The sequence below is a fragment of the Chiloscyllium punctatum genome, chromosome 10 (assembly GCF_047496795.1).
Source record: "Chiloscyllium punctatum isolate Juve2018m chromosome 10, sChiPun1.3, whole genome shotgun sequence".
Classification (NCBI taxonomy): Eukaryota; Metazoa; Chordata; class Chondrichthyes; order Orectolobiformes; family Hemiscylliidae; genus Chiloscyllium; species Chiloscyllium punctatum.
The window spans coordinates 14,733,659-14,750,835 of NC_092748.1; the positions used below are offsets into that span (position 1 = coordinate 14,733,659).

Consider the following 17,177-nt stretch of genomic DNA (forward strand, 5'->3'; position numbering starts at 1 on the left):
GGGATGTTACTCGTACCCCCCTACACATTAACAGCACAGAAGTGGAATGAGCGGAGAGTGTCAAGCTCCTGGGAATGGTCATCCACAACAAGCTGGTATGACAACTGGACCACTCAAGATTGGAGACGGTTACAGAGAGTGGTGAATTCAGCCCAGACAATCACAAAGGCCAACCTCCCATCTATAGAATTCATCTACCAGGCCCACTGTCAAGGAAAGGCTGCCACCATTCTCAAAGATCCATCCCACCCTGGCAATGTTTTTCTACAACCTCTACCATCAGGGAGAAGGTACAGAAGCCTGAATACACAAACCAGCCAGTTTCGAAACAGTTTCTACCCTACTGTTGTTAGAGTGCTGAATGGACTCATAAAAACTTAACATTCACCTGTACCTATGTTTTTACCTCTACTTATTATTCACTTATATATGCTACTTAACTATTTGATCCACCTGTATTGCTCGCTAGACAAATATTTTCACTGTACCACAGTACATGTAACAATAAATTCAATTCAATTCAATTCCTCATGCCCCTTTAACGATGCTCAACACCTACACTGAATTTTAAAATAAACGCACATTTCTTAGTCTCAGCCATATTTTGCATTTTCAGTACTTTTTCGTAACTGGAGTGTCAACCCTTTGATATAGCAGAACGCGAGTGTTTCAAGCAGCGTTTGTGGTTTGGTTAGTTTGGGAGAGCTCTGGTGAGGAGAGGGTTAACCTCAGAGCGCAAAAGAGAGAGAGAGAGAGAGAGAGATCGGTCGAGGCCTGGTCCCTCGTCGCAGCAGCGGCGTAGAAGGAAAAAGTTTGGTCAAAGTATCTCGGCGGAGGCGGTGGGAAGCCAAACTTCGTGTCGAGTTCTTCCTAGGTGAGCGAGGGGAGGTTTTTGGAGCACCGGCGCCCTTTTGGGACTTGGAAACTCTGGTTGAGAGGAAGAGAAGGAAGGATGATGGGGGGGGGAGAAGAAGAAATAAATGAAAAGGAGTTACCAGCGGGGGACTAAGAAACAAGGAAGGTGGTTTCGGCGTTGGTGGAGCAACGTACAAGTCTCTGCTGCTTAACTGTGCGTCTGTCAAAAACAAAACCCAACCAAAGACACGGAGCTGCGTTGCTCTGGACGCCGGCCGGAGAAAGTTTAGTCAATTTATTCCCACCACCACTCTCCCGCCTTTACTGTACCTGGAGGAAATAAGGTCCCTTTCCTTCCGGCCGTGGGGGGGGTCCGAGACTGGAAATGAACTGGGGCAGTCTCTAGGGCGCTCACCTGTAGCACGTAGGGTGGGGTGGAGGAAAACACAGTCACGTTAATAAACAAGGAGCAACTCGAAAGGGAAAGGGAAAGGGAAAGGGAAGGGGGGTTTACAAAAAAAAAGAGACGAAACTCCATTGATTTTAAGTGGAAAATTGCACATTTGGTGTATCTTCTGGAAGCAAATGTGGGAGTCGTGATGGAAATCCACTGAGGGCATCATTTTCACCTTTATTCCAAAGAAACAAGATACGCTGTTTGCGCTTCTTACACCTGTCTCCCCGTCACTGGGGATGGTGACTATGTGGAGGATTTAATTGTTAATAAGGAGCAGCCCGGGTCCAGCCCCTTGTGTCTATCTCTCGCGCTCAGGTGTGCTGCTGCTGCTGCTCGTGCGGGCCGCCTCACCTGTGCTCACCTGCACCTCGCGGGGCCGCCTCACCTGTGCTCACCTGCACCTCGCGGGGCCGCCTCACCTGTGCTCACCTGCACCTCGCGGGGCCGCCTCACCTTCCTCCTCTTCCCGCCACCTGCACCATCATGAAGGTGACAGTACAGTTCGGCCGCACCGGGATTGTCGTCCCCTGTGGAGACGGGACCCTGACCGTCCAGCAACTCATCCGCCAGGCCGTGCAGAGGTATTGCAAAAACACCGCCAAGGTAAGCAGATGATCCACACCCACCTAAAACATAACCAGCCACCTCTTCTCCCCCCCCCCCCCCCCCCGAAAAAAAGCCAGGGGAGAGACCGTGTTTTACCTGGTGACAGCTCACCTTCCAACATGACAGCTCTGGAAGTGTTAACTGTGAGTAGGGAGAATCAACAGTCACTTGACACTGCATGAGGTTTAGAGGGTGAATACAGGACTTTCGGTCCAACTGGCTCATGCTGCACTTGAACCTTCTCTGACATCGCCTCCAACCCTATCAACATAAAATTCTGTTCCTTCCTCCCTCCTCCTAAGTGGATTCTCTTATTGTAAAGAATGTAAACTTTTTCCATAGTCTAACTTCCAAAAGTGACAGGTCTCCTTTTTAAATTTCCAAAAGCTATCCATTCATCCCAGAAACTGACATACTTGCATCCTGGCACTAATCTCTCAATGCTGCTTAAAAATAATTGGAAGAACTCATTCAAAATGTAAACATTTATAGTTGGAGGTTGTGAGACTTTTTAAACATGCACTTCTTAGGTCCTTGACCTGAATGGAGCATGTCTGTTTTTGGTTTGTGTTTGGAATTTTTAAAAATGTTAACTGGACAATCCAATGCATTTAAGGAATGCACTTATTCCACGTTCGCTTTTACATGCGATGACGATTAAGATCTAAATTGATGTTGTCATCAGAGAAAAGGTAGAGTGTTCAGTGTAATTTGTTTTGCTCCATGGTTACTGATAGGATTCTGAGTAAACATTATCAGGCATTCTTGTTGTGCAGTGGTAATGTACCTACCTTTGAGCCAAGAGGCCTGGGTTCAAGTCCCATTTGTGCCAGACCTCTTTGGACAGGTTGATTTTAATTCTGTTTTTTTAAATCAGGTATTCCTTCACCTAATGGTTTTAGATTTGGCAACAGATGATTCCTAAAATGGATATAAAACCAAAGGGATACTGCCTTATCTTGCTTTTAAAATGTTACTAACTTCACTTCTGACTGAGTGGCAGTATTCTTGGCTCTGAGTGAGAAGGATTGGGCCCAAGTCCAACCCAGAGGTTTGACCTCAAAACTTTGGCTGATGTTATGGTGTGGCACTGAGGGAATGTTGCGTTGTATGAGATGACATCTTTTGGAGGAAGTGTTCAGCTGCAGCTCTGTCCGTCCTGTCTGAAGAAGACATCAAGAAGCCCATGATACTGTTTTCAAGAAAAATAGGGGAATTCTTTCTGCCATCTTGAATCAACATTTATCCCTTGACCAACAACAGAAACAGAATATTTAGTCATTGATCTCACTACTGTTTGTTGGATCTCACTACTGTGTGTACATTTGCTGTTGCATTTCATATAGTGCAACAATGGCTACACTTCAATGTCATGTACTTTGTGACATTGAGGGTGTGAAAGATGCTATTGAAACCTTTCTCCATTATGCAATACTTTTTCGACGAGCTTTGTCCTTTACAACACCTATTTTTCCCAAATATTTGAATTTTGTGGTATATGATTTGTTTGAAACTTGTAAAAACCAAGCAGCACAACAATTTTTATTTTTATTCAAGTCCTTTCTCAATTACAATAATATATACATATACACAATTGATTATTATGTATTTTGCAACATTATTTTCATAACTGTAATTGATTTTTTTCATGAAGGTTACAGCAGAGACTTTGGACCTCTGAGGGGGAAAAAATTGCATAAGCTATCCCATGTTGTTCATTGAAACATGACTTACAAAACCAATATTGCTGATTTAGGGAATACGAGGCAATTTCCAGGATATGGAAAAGAATATAGAGAATATTGTCATACAGCATGGAAACAGACTCTTTGGTTCAACTCATCCATACCAACCAGTCATTCCATCTAACCTAGTCCCAATTTCCAGTATATGGCCCATATCCCTCTAAGCCCTTCCTATTCATCTATCTATCTAGTGCTTTTTAATCTTGTAATTACATCAGCCTCCACCACTTCCTCAGGCAACTTGATCTGTATATGCGCCACATCAAGTCCTTTTTAAATTTTTCCCCACTCACCATAAACCTATGCCAGTTTTGGACTCCTCAACCCTAGGAAAAAGACCTTGGCTACTCACCCCATCTATGCCCATCATGCTTTATAAATCTCTATAAAGTCACCCCTTTACTTTCATAGCTCCATTGAAAAATGTCCAGCTATTCGGTGTCTCCCTGTCGCCCTGTAGTCTCTGGAACAACCAAATTTTTTCTGCATCCTCTCAAGTTTAACAACATCCTTCCTATTGAAGGGTGACCAGAATTGTACTCCGTACTGTAAATGTGGGCACATCAATGTCTTGTACAGCCGTAACATGACATCCCAACTCCTAGTCAATATTCTGACTAGTAAAGGAAAATATATCAAATGCTGTCTCCACCATCTGTCTTGAATTCACTTTTAAGGAACTATGCAGCTGCACCCCTTAAGTCTCTTTGTTCGCAAGACATCCCACGGCCCTACCATTAAGTATATAAGTCCTACTCTGGTTTGCTTTACCAAAATGCAACATCTCACATTTCTCTAACTTCAAGTCCATCTGCCACTTGGTCCGTTGGCCCATCGGATCATGGTACTGTTGTACTCTGCGATAATATTCTTTACTGTCCACGACATCATCTATTTTGTAGGATGTGTAACATGTAGTAAAGCCTTAATTTTAAAATGCTTGTTCTTTGTTTTCATTTTCTTCTTAGCCTTAATCCATCTGTCTTCATCTTTTACAGCTCTACATCCTTCCATGATGTCTGCATTCCTCTAATCTTTGCTTCTTGAGCATTCCTGATTTCCATTGCTCATAATTGATGGCCTTGACTTCAGTTGAATGGATGGAATTCCAGAGTTTAGGACCTCAACTACTTTGCATCTTCTTTTGCGCTCTCTCTCGCTCTCTCTCTCTCAAGATGCTTCATCAAATCTACTTCACCTGCCTTTACATCTATGTGATTTGGGTAATGCTTCTGTGAAGGTCTTGAGATGCTTTACTAGTTTAAAAGTGCTATAAAAAGGCATATTATTGATGGATATGAAAAAACAATGAATTGAAGAGATAGACCCTGGAATGGATAAAACCCTGGAACACCTGGTCATATTAATAATGGTATCTACAAATCCCCACAAATCACTGATTGTGGTTATTAGTGGAATAGTTGGTCATTTCCTTGATTTCATCCTAAGCCTCAGAAAATTGGAAGTCCATTGTAGGATATGTCACCATTTTCCAAGTGAAAGTTTGTGTGTCAAATGGTGAATTTACCTATTTATCGATGTTTGTCACAAGGCTTAACTTGGGCCATCAAAGCGTTGTCAATGTTAATTTAGGCTTTGCAAATCAGAAGTTGAAAGAAAGATTTGAATTTATGTAACACCTTTTTAATAGCTTAAGACATCCTAATAAACTCATAAAATCATGTACTACTTTCAGCAGTGTAGGAAATGCACAGCAAGACTCCACAAGCAACAATGTTGCAACATTCAGAAAGGATAAAGTACTTTAAATGAAAAAGTGAATGATTGCAGTAACCATGGGCAAGTGATTTTGCATAGTTTGTAGCATTGCTGTGTTATAGTTGTGAATCTATTGGAATCTTTTCAAATCTGGCTTTGAAGATAGTTTTAAAATTTAAAATGCGGTAGAGAGTGTTTAACAATTGTATTGTTTTAAGTTCTTGGGAAATTGTGCTGTTGAAATAATTGCGATGGGCTGGGGTCTAATCAAATATTGGACCCTGCCAAATAGTCAGTCATGAGCACAGAAATCTCACCTGTTCCAGGAAAGCACTATGGCCACTGAATGTTTGAATTCTTCTTAACAGATAGTAACAGATATTGCCCAGAAATTTTGGTTGGTAGATAATTTTTTCAGGCTTTGTCTGCCAGTTTTCACTCCTTTCTATCCACCGTGAAGCTGGAGATTGATCTTTGCTGGGGATGGTTCACAAATGCTGGTAGTTCTCTCATGATCAATGAACCTTGGACAAGATAATGTGTGAGCCCTTTGAGAATGTTTCTGGGCTTTCTGATGAGATTGAACCTGGGTCCTGCTCTCTGTACAATGAGCTGATCCCTACCATAACAGCAACTGTAATTGACCTTCATACTCTCAATCCAATGAGTCTAGCTGGAAGTGGACATAGGACCTTTCTTTCCTATTGAATCCGCTATCCACTAGATAAACAGAATTTTTGAGGAAAGCTTTTACTGATTTATTAGAGTTAAATGAAATTCATTCTGCTTCATGACCTGAGTTCAATTTATGGACAAGTGCTTTTACTATTTGGAAGAATTAAGTGGATGTTAATAACGTCTTCAAAATTGTTTGGAGCTATAAAGGTCACTCATTATATATTGTGTTGAGGAAGGATTTGAATGGTGCTAAAAGTTGCAAGTAAATGACTGTAGAGGTACCTATTGAAATTAAGAACAACTATTTCCTAGAATTTAGTTGTGCAAATAGCTAATCATTTTTAATTCCCTCCTGTCAGTTCTCGCACCTTACTCCCGCCCTAAACCTGAGTTCATCTTGCCATCCATTTTCTAACTCATCCTAAACACTGTTCACCAATATCTCTGTGTTCACCGACCTGTGTTAGCTGTTAACCTATCAATTCCTTAATAATAGAATTCTCATTCCAGTTCATTTTTCATGGCCTTATAACCGCTTTTTGATCATCTATCCTGATATCTCTTCATGTGGTTTAGTGTAAGCTTTTTGATTACATATCTAATTATAGTCCTGTAAAGCACCAAGGATTGTTTTTTTCACAATTCCAAGGCACTATATCAATGTAAATTTTATTAGTGTTATCTGGTCTTAAGCTTTTGCTACTTTGCTGACTAACTGTGGTTGATACTATTCATGCTGACTTTAAATGGAACTGCATTTTCACTTGCTCGGGGAATCCATACCCAAATTGTGTCTCTGTTTTACCCCTGATTGCAAGCCAAGTAGGAGGTTTGGCTTCAGTGAGCTGCATGAGGCTGCATTTTATTTGCTTGCTGTATTTCCAATTTAAGCAGTAGGTTGGCCCATTTGCACAGGCGATTCTGGTGCAAATTAAGATGCTAGTTTGACAGATGTACAAAGCCAGGCTTGGCTCTTAATGAATCTAAGTGGGCTGAACTAGAAGGGTTTGAAATTGCAGGCAACACTTAAAAAAAAAATAGTCAGAAGAACATTATATAACCCACATTTTGTTGACTGATTGCTGAAACAATTTGATGCTACATTTCAAGACAGGCCTGTACCAATTTAACTGTGACTGCAGTGATTGAGAAATTGAGATTTTAAATGTTAAATGCCTTCAGCTGGGTATTGCCATGTTTGTGTACCAGAACAAGCAAATTACTCTTCAGTGGTAAATACACTGAGCTCAATGGAACCAATTTGAAAATTATGTATTCATTCTTGAGATGCAGCTTTTGCAGACAAGACAGGCATTTATTGCCCATATTGAGTCACTTTCAGGAGCTGGTGTTGGACCATCATGAACTGCTGCAATCTGTATGGTGGAGGTGCTCCTGTTGGATGAGGAGCTCTAAGATTTTGATCTAGTGAGAATGAATTGTTGTCTGATTATGCTTCCGTGAAGTACTTTGGGACATTCTCCACATTAAAGACACTGTGTAAGTGCAAGTTGTTATCATACACTGAAACCTTCTATCTTTTTTTTAAGTGTCATCATGTGGAGAACAAGTGATTGCTTCTTGTAACTCTTAAACTTATGTGCCTCATCACGCAGTACAATAATGGTGATGTTGAGCAATTTATAAGACTGTTAATGCTACTTCATTCAAAATTTCATCTCATGTAACTGGCATGTTTAGCTAGTATTTGGATGGCAGCCCAAGGATAAGGGAATTAGTAGATAAAAAGGAACGTTTATCACTTTATTTTTTTCTCTGAGGTTTCTATATCTTGTGTTTGCAAATTCATGATAGTCATAGAGATGCACAACATGGAAACAGAACTTTTGGTCTATCTTGTACATGCTGACTAGTTGTCCCAAATCAATCCAGTTCCATTTGCTAGCACCAGGCCCACATCCCTCTAAAGCCTTCCTATTTACAGGTATATACCCTGCCAGATGCCTTTTAAATGTCGTAATTATACTAGCCTTCACCACATCCTCTGGCAGCTCATTCCATACATGCATCACCCTCTGTATGAAAACGTTGCCCGTAAGGTCTTTCTTAATCCCCCCCCCCCCCCCCCACTTCCAGGAAAAGACCTTTTCTATGTACCATATCCATGCCCTTTATGATTTTACATACCTCTATAAGGTCACCCCTTAGCCTCCAACACTCCAGGGAGAACAGCCCCAGCCTATTCAGCTCTTCCAATAGTGGAAACCCTCCAACCCTGACAATGTCCTTGTAAACCTTTACTGAACCCTTTCAAGTTTAGCAACATCCTTACTATAGGATGAAGACCAGAATTGTACACAGTATTTGAATAGTGGCCTACCCAATGTCCTGTACAGCTGCAACGTGGCTTCCCAAATCCTATACTCAATGCACTGACCAGTAAAGGAAAGTATACCACACGGTGCCTTCACAATCTTGTTTACCTGTGACTCCACTTTGAAGGAAGGAACTAAGAACCTGCACTCCAGGGTCTTTTTATTCAGCAACACTGCTCAGGATCTTACCATTAAGTGTATAAGTCTTGCTCTGATTTGCCTTTCCAAAATTCAGCATGTCATATTTATCAAGATTAAATTCCATCTGCCATTCCTTAGCCTATTGGACCATCTGATCAAGATCTCGTTGTACTCTGAGGTAACCTTCTGTGCTGTTCATTACACCTCCAATTTTGGTGTCATCTGCAAACTTACTAACTATCTTTTCTATGTTCACATCCAAATCAGTTGGTGGACCCAGCACCGATCCTTGTGGCACACCGCTGGTCATAGGCCCTCCAATCTGATAAGCAGCCCTCCATCATCACCCTCTGTCTTCTAACTTCAAGCCAGTACTGTATCCAAAAGGCTAGTTCTCCCTCCATTCCATGTGACTTAACCTTGCTAACCAGTCTACCATGAGGAACCTTGTAGAATGCTTTACTGAAGTCCACTTAGATCCACCACTCTGCCCTCATCATCCTCTTCGTTACTTTTTAAAAAAACTATCTGTTAAGAAGAATTCATGTTAGTGAGACATGATATCGCATGCACAAAACGATGTTGACTATCCCTAATTAGTCCTTGCCTTTACAAATACATGTAAATCCTGTCCCTCAGGATTCCCTCCAGCAACTTGCCCACCACTGATATCAGGCTCACTGATCTATAGTTCCCTGGCTTTTCCTTACCACCTTTTTTAAACAGTGGCACCACATTAGCCAGCCTCCGGTCTTCCAGCACCTCACCTGTGACTATTAGTGAAACAAATATCTCAGCAAGGGGCCAGCAATTACTTCCCTGGCTTCCCACAGATTTCTAGGGTATACCTGATCAGGTCCTAGGGATTTATCCACCTTTATGCATTTTAAGACGTTCAGCACCACCACTTCTATAATATGGGCATTTTTAAACACGTTGCCGTCTATTCCCCACATTCTATATCTTCCATGTCCTCCTTCACAGTAAACACTGATGCAACATACTCATTTAGTATCTCCCTCATATCCTGCAGTTCCAGACATAGGTGGCTTTGCAGACCTTTGAGGGGTCTTATTCTGTCACTGGTTATCCTTTTGTCCTTTACTTCAGTTCCAGACATAGGTGGCTTTGCAGACCTTTGAGGGGTCTTATTCTGTCACTGGTTATCCTTTTGTCCTTTACTTATTTATAAAATTGCTTTGGGTTCTCCTTAACCCTATTTGCCAAAACTATCTCATGTCCCCTTTTTGCCCTCCTGATTTCCCTCTTAAGTATACCCCTACTGCCTTTATACTGTTCTAAGGATTCACTTGATCTCTAGTGTCTATACCTGATACTCACTTCCTTCTTTTTCTTGACCGAAACTTCAATTTCTCTAGTCATGCAGCATTCCCTACACCTACCAACCTTGCCTTTCACCCTAACAGAAACATACTGTCTCTGGACTCTTGTTATCTCATTTTTGAAGGCTTCCCATTTTCCAGCTGTCCCTTTACCTGTGAACATCCACCTCCAGTCAACCTTTGAAAGTTCTTGCCTAATACCGTCAAAATGGATCAACTTCTGATTTAGAAGTTTAACTTTTAGATCCGGTCTGTCCTTTTCCATTGCTATTTCAAAACTAATAGAATTATGGTTGCTGGCCCCAAAGTGCTCTCCCACTGACACCTCAGTCACCTGCCCTGCCTTGTTTCCCAAGAGTAGGTCAGGTTTTGCACCTTCTCCAGTAGGTACATCCACATACTGAATCAGAATATTTTCATGTACTCACTTAACAAATTCCTCTCCATCTAAACCCTTATACGCAATGGCAGTCCTGATCAATGTTTGGACAGTTAAAATCCTCTACCATAACCACCCTATTATTGTTACAGATAACTGAGATCTCCTTACAAATTTGTTTCTCAATTTCCCACTGATTATGGGGGAGGGGAATCTATAGTACAATTCCAGTAAGGTGTCCATCCCTTTCATTTCTCAGTTCCAACCTAATAATGTCCCTGGATGTATTCCCAGGAATATCCTTCCTAAGTATAGCCGTAATGTTATCCCTTATCAAAAACACCACTTCCCCTCCTGTCTTGCCCCCGCTCCCCATTTTTTCATAGCATTTGTATCCTGGAACAGTCCTATCCATCCCTGAGCCACGTCTCTTTAATTGCTATCATATCCGAGTCCCATGTTCTGAACTATGCCCTGAATTCATGTGCCTTCGCTGTTAGGTTTCTTGCATTGAAATAAGTGCAGTTTAATTTATCAGTCCTACCTTGTTCCCTGCTTTGTCCCTGCCTGTCCTGAGTGTTTGACTTGCTCCTTTTCCAAGCTGTACCAGTCTCAGACTGATGTCTTTCCTCATTATCTCCCTGTGTACCACCACAATCAAAACCCCCACCCCCTTGCCACCACTCTTATTTGTTTAAATCCTCCAGAGCAGCTCTAGCAAATCTCCTCACCAGTATATTGGTTCCCTTGGAATTCAGGTGCAATCTGTTCTTCTTCTACAGGTTACTTCTACTCCAGAAGAGAGTCCAACGATCCAAAAATGTGAATCCTTCTCCCCTGCACCAGTTCCTCTGCCCTCGTATTCCTACCCTCACTAGCTCGTGGCACTGGTAGTGATCTCGAGGATCTCCTTTTTAAATTCCCAGCCTAACTTCCTAAATTTTCCTTTCAGAAACTCGTCCTTTTCCCTTCCTATATCATTAGTTCCGTGGTGTACAATGGCCTCCTACTGGTCCCTCTCCCCTTTGAGCATATTCTTCACTGTCTCTGAGATATCCTTGATCCTGGCACCAGGGAGGCAACGCACCATTCTGATTTCTTCTTGTTGGCTGCAGAAATGTATGTCTGTGCCTCTGACTAAAGAGTCCCCTATCACAATCGGATTGCTTGGAACTTGATGTATCCCTCGTTACATTAGAGCCAGTTTTGGTACCAGAAACTTGCCAATCGTGCTATATCACCCCCTTCGTTTTCAAAACGGCATATTTGTTTGAGGTGGGGCTGGCCACAGGAGACTCCTGCACTACCTGCCTCCCTCTCCTACCTTTGCTGGAGGTAACCCATTCACCTCACTGTATCTGTGGTGTCTCCCCCTTCCTATGACTGCTATCCATAGTATTCCCTAGCTCCTGTAAATTTCTCGTTGCCTCGAACTGCTGCTTCAGCTGATCCATGCGATCCAACAAGATTCGCAACCAAACACATGTCCAGCAGATATAATCATAAGTAACCTGGAAACTCTGTTCAATCTCCCACATCCAACAGAAGAGCACATCACTCTACTAAAGGCTATCTTTGTACCTTAGCAGTCTACAGACCCATAGAGTAGCATCATCTTACTGCTTTTAAAAAAAACATTGCGCCAGGCTAACTTGGAACCTATATTTTACATTTTTAAAATTTAATCAAGAGACAGATATGAGTAAAACATATAATCAAAAAGAACCCACTGTACTCAGTATTGTAGATTTATAAAAGAAAATCAAGGTTACACTTTTTTTTTAAAAATGCCCTTCACTGCTGCTCCTGTGCTGTGAGTTCTCCCACACCGGTTCCTCCAAGGTCAGTTGTGAATTTCACTGTTTGTTCATTTTTCTTAGACACATTGAGATACTTGAACTCAAACAGCAAAGGCAGTAGCAGATTCACTATTAGTATGTGATAGCTCTTTGGAAAAGAAAGGAAAAAAGAAGCCTTCCATTTGTGTAGCTGGACCACAGGATATTATAAAGCACTTTTACAGCCAATGGAGTGTTTTTGAAATTAGGATGTGGGAAATGTGGCAACCGGTTTGCACACAACAGTGTTCTACAAATAATAGGGACTAGATCTTCTATTTCAATGAGGTAATTTTGAAGGAAAATAAGTGGTATATTTAAATTAAATCTCATGAAATCTTATGTGGACCACATAGTCTGGTGCAACTACCATTTTTACAGCAAGGTTTTGTCCTTGGATTTTTCCAGAGCTAGCCCATGTTATGAGGCTTTATTAATAATTAACTTGTGCAGTCATATTATGACATATTTCTGAAGCAGGTAACATGAACTGAGGTCTTCTGACCCAGAGACAGGGAGATTACCATGACATCACAAGAGCCCCTTAGAGTCATAGAGTCAGACAGCATGGAAACAGACCCTTCAGTCCATCTTGTCCATGTTGACCTGGTTTCCCAGAATTAAACTAGTCCCATTTGTCTGCGTTTGGTCCGTATCCCTCCACGTCTTTCTCATTCATGTACCTGTCCAAATGTCTTTTAAATGTTGTAACTGCTCCTGAGTCTACCACTTCCTCAGGCAGTTCATTCCATATACTCACCCCCCTCTGTGTGAAAAAGTTGCTGTCAGGTCCCTTTTAAATCTTTCTCCTTTCCTCTTAAATGTATGCACTCTTGTTTTGAACTCTCCTACTCTGGGGAAAAAAACTTTGTTAGTCACCTTACCTACAAACCTCTATAAAGTCACCCTGCAATTTCCTTTGCACCAGGGATAAAAGTCCCAGTTTATCTAGGCTCTCCTTATAACTCAAACCCTTAGACATTCTCATAAATCTTTTCGGCACACTCTCTCTAAGTTAATGACACTTTTCCCATGGCACGGGGCATGACTATTGTCACTGTTCACAAGTCTTTAATGTCAGTGTAAACATTTTGAATGAACCTATTTGAACATGTTGCGGGACATCCCTAGTGCAGGTGAGATTTGAACCTGAATCTTCTGACCCAGAGGCAAGAACTACCACAGTGCCACAAGAATTATTACCTCCGGATTATTAACCCAGTGACATTGTGAATGGCATGGCATAGTAGCAAACAATGGTATTTGAACCCATAACCTTGAAAGTCAGAGGCTTGTGCACAACTGAGCTTGTCGGGCATATGGACTTTCTAATTCCCTGGATGATGAAAGAGGTATAACTTAACATTAGAAAGAAAAAGTGTGCTTTATGGCAGAAAATACAATGGCGCATCACCAGGAATACTGAAGATTTAGGAGGGAGTTGAATCACCAAATCTGAGAAGCAAAGAAGTGATGAAGAAAGGAGAGCAGCTAACACAAAGGGAAATCCAATTTTTCTGTCAGCAGATAAACAGTAAGAGGGCAGATAAAGGAGAAGTATGGCCAATCAGAATCCAATAAGGGATTTGCACATGGAGGCAGGGAGCATGACAGCTGATAAATGAATACTTTGCATCTATCTTTACAAAAGAAGAGGATACTGTCAAGGCCATGGTGACAGGGTAGCAATCTCCATCGCTGGAAGGGATCAAAATGAATAAGATAGACTTCTTGGATAGATTGTTAGCTCTTGACGATTTTGAAGAAAATTAGGACAGAGATTGCAGGGGTACCTGGCATATTCTTTCAGTCTTCCCTGGACTCGAAAGGTGACAGAAGACTGGAGAATTGCAAACATTACATCCTTTTTCAAGAAAGGTTGTGGGAATAATCCCAACAATTACAGACCAGTTAGTTTAACTTTGTTGGAAGAAATTTCTCCACAATCAATTATTTAGGATTGAATTCATAGTCGCATGGAGAAAGTTGGATTGATTAGCGAGAGTCAGCAATAATTTCTAAATGGGAAATCATGTTTAACTAATTTGCTGGAGGCATTTGAAGTTGCAGAAAGAGGTGATGATGGTAACACTTTGATGTTGTAGTAGTTTGGCAGATGGAGTTCAATTTGGATTGATGGAAGGTGTTGCATTTTGGTAAGGAAAACCAGGGCAAGACCGATACAGTTAATGGTGGGGCTTTGGGGTGTGCTGCTAAACAAAGAGACCTAGGAGTGCAGGTGCATAGTTCCTTGAAAGTGGAGTTGCAGGTAGACTGGTTGCTGAAGAAGGTGTTTGGCACACCTGCCTTCATTGGTCCGAATGTTTGGTGTATGAGTTGGGACGTCATGTTGTGGCTGTACTTGGCATTGGTGAGGCCACTTTTAGAATTCTACAAACAATTCTGGTTGCCCTTCTATAGGAAGGATGTTTTTGGACTTGAGAGTGCAAACCTTTTCAGCACTAGGACATTGCTGGGACTGGAAGATTTGAGCTATAGAGAGAAGCTGAATAGGCTGGGGCTATTTTCCCTGGAAGGCTGAGGGGTGACCTTATAGAAGTCTGTAAAATGATGAGGAGCATGGATAGGGTGAATAGCCAAGATCTTTTTCTCAGGGTAGTGCAGTCCAAAACTAGAGAGCGTAGATTTAAGGTGAGAGGGGAAAGATTTAAAAGGGTCTTGAGGGGCAACCTTCTCATAGAGGATGGTGCATGTATGGAACAAGCTGCCAGAGGGAGTGGTGGAGCCTGGTACAATTATAACGTTTTAAAAGGCATCTGGATGGGTAAGCGAATATGAAGGGTTTAGAGGAATATGGGCTAAATACTGGCAAATGGGACTAGATCAGATTAGGATAACTGGTTGGCCCGGACGACCAAAGGGTCCGTTTCTGCGTTAAAAACTTTATGACCCTAAGTGGATCTCCAGAAGGTGTATGATGTATTGATACACAGCGGATTTGTGAGGGAAGTGAAAAGTCATGGCATAAAAGGGTCAGTAGCAAAGTGGATACAAAATTGGCTGATTGATATCAAACAGAAAGTAATGGTAAATGGATAGTTTGCAGGTTTTAGGAAGGTTTGGAATAGGGTTTGGTTTGGGTTCCTTGCTTTTTCTGATATATAATAATGATCTAGATCTTGGTTGCAAGGAACAATTTCAAAGTTTGCAGATGGCACTGAGAGTGGAAGAATTGTAACTGAGCAGAGGACAATATAGAACTCCAAAAGAACAATGACAAGTTGGAGGGGTGTGCGGACTGTTGGCATATAAGGTTCAATACAGAACAGTGTAAGGTGATACACTTTAGTAGGATGAACACTGAAAGGCAATGTGAAATATGGGGTACAATTCTAAAGAGGTGCAGGAGCAGAGGAACCAAGATCCATACGTGGACAGATCATTGAAGTCAGCAGGACAGGTGGAGAGCATAGTTAAGAAAATCAGTGTTCTCAGCATTATTGATGGGAGCATAGAGTACAAAAACAGGGTGGTGATGTTGAATCTGTCCAATATGCTTGTTAGATCTCAGCTGGAGTATTGTGTACAGTTGTGGGTGCTATATCGTAGAAAAGATGTGAATGCATTGGAGAGAGTGCAGAAACTATTTATAAAAATGGTTCCAGGAATGAGAAATGAGGATAGATTGAAAATATTGGGACTGTTTGCTTTGGAGAGAAGAGAGAGGAGATTTGATAGAGGTCTTCAAAGTCATTGCCTGGACAGAGTAATTAGGGAGAAGATGTAAAAGAGAAAAGAATGAGAGGGTACAGATTTAAAGTGATGGGCAAAAGTGGCAGAGAGATGTGAAATGTGATTTCACACAGCAAGAATGAAGGATACGTGGAGGAGTTAAGTTGAATTGAGGCATTCAAGAGGGCTTTGGATGATTATAGAATAGAATTGATGTGCAGGGGAAAAGGCAGAAGATTGACTTTAGGTAATAGAACCAGTGCATGCACGATGGACTAAATAGCCGCCTTCTGCACTGTAACAATTTTGTGTGATGTTATGAGTGATAATGGACTAATATTGCTACACTGTATTTGGTTAATACCCCTCGGGCTTTCCTATTTGTCCAATAATTAGTTGTGCACTCTACTTGGGGTTAATGTTTTTATCAATGTCAATTGGAAGCATCATGGATATTTTAAGAATTGGCTCAATGGATAGTTGAATCACAGTATGGAACCTGACTAATCGGCCCACACCCCCGAAGAGCATCCTACAAAACCCAGGCCCCTACCCTATCCCAATCACCTTGCATTTTCCATAGCTAATCCACCTAAACTGCATATCCCATGACACTATGGATAATTTAGCATGGCCGGTCCACCTAACCTGCACGTCTTTGGATTGTGGGTGAAAACCAGAGCACCAGGAGGAATCCCATGCAGACACGGTGAATGTGCAAACTCCACACAGACAGTTATCTGAGGGTGGAATCAAATCCAGGTCCCTGGTGCTGTGAGGCAGCATTGCTCACCACTGAGTCAATGTGTATGGGAATTGAATGGCCATACAAGATTAAAATTACTGCTGACTTGCAAGGCATGCATTAATAAAGACAAATTGAATTGAATGACCTGTTTCTACATTGCAGTTACATCCGTGTAATGAACAGAGAACTAGTTACGAAGGGATACATAGGAGAAATATTTTACTTATTGGGTCATTCATGAATTCTTGTCTCCATCTTCCTATCTCTTCAATTCAAACTCTAAGCTCATTATTTCTTGTGGGCCAGTTAATAATAATTTTAGTAACTGCCAGTTTTGCTTTATACCACAGTTGGATTCATGGTAGTTTTTTTTAACGTGGTGGCATGTTTTACTTTCAAAGTCAGCTGTATTTCTTTAAGGAGGTGGTGGAACATTTACCTTGTTAGGAATGCAAAGATGATACAATCACAAACTTAATCAATTGTGATTGCTGTTTAGGTCAACTCAGTCAGAACGAGGTTCGAGTATCTCATTCAAGTTATGGTTCAGGGTAGTTTGGAGTTGTGCATTTTTGCATCATGTCCTTTTTGTTGCAATAACAATAATGATGACAGCTTGCAATTATGTAGCACATTTCA

The 17,177-nt window shown here is 41.5% G+C and overlaps 1 protein-coding gene across 1 annotated transcript in view; it reads left to right on the forward strand.

Annotated features, from left to right (window-relative positions):
- The first annotated feature begins 753 nt into the window (after positions 1-753).
- The window catches only part of LOC140481912 (partitioning defective 3 homolog B-like), a 997,517-nt gene continuing 981,093 nt past the window's right edge, over positions 754-17,177 (forward strand). The window contains exons 1-2 of the mRNA XM_072578586.1: positions 754-1,697; positions 1,742-1,915. Coding sequence (XP_072434687.1) covers positions 1,796-1,915 — 120 coding nt within the window. The 5' untranslated portion in view covers positions 754-1,697; positions 1,742-1,795. The remainder of the gene's footprint in view (positions 1,698-1,741; positions 1,916-17,177) is intronic.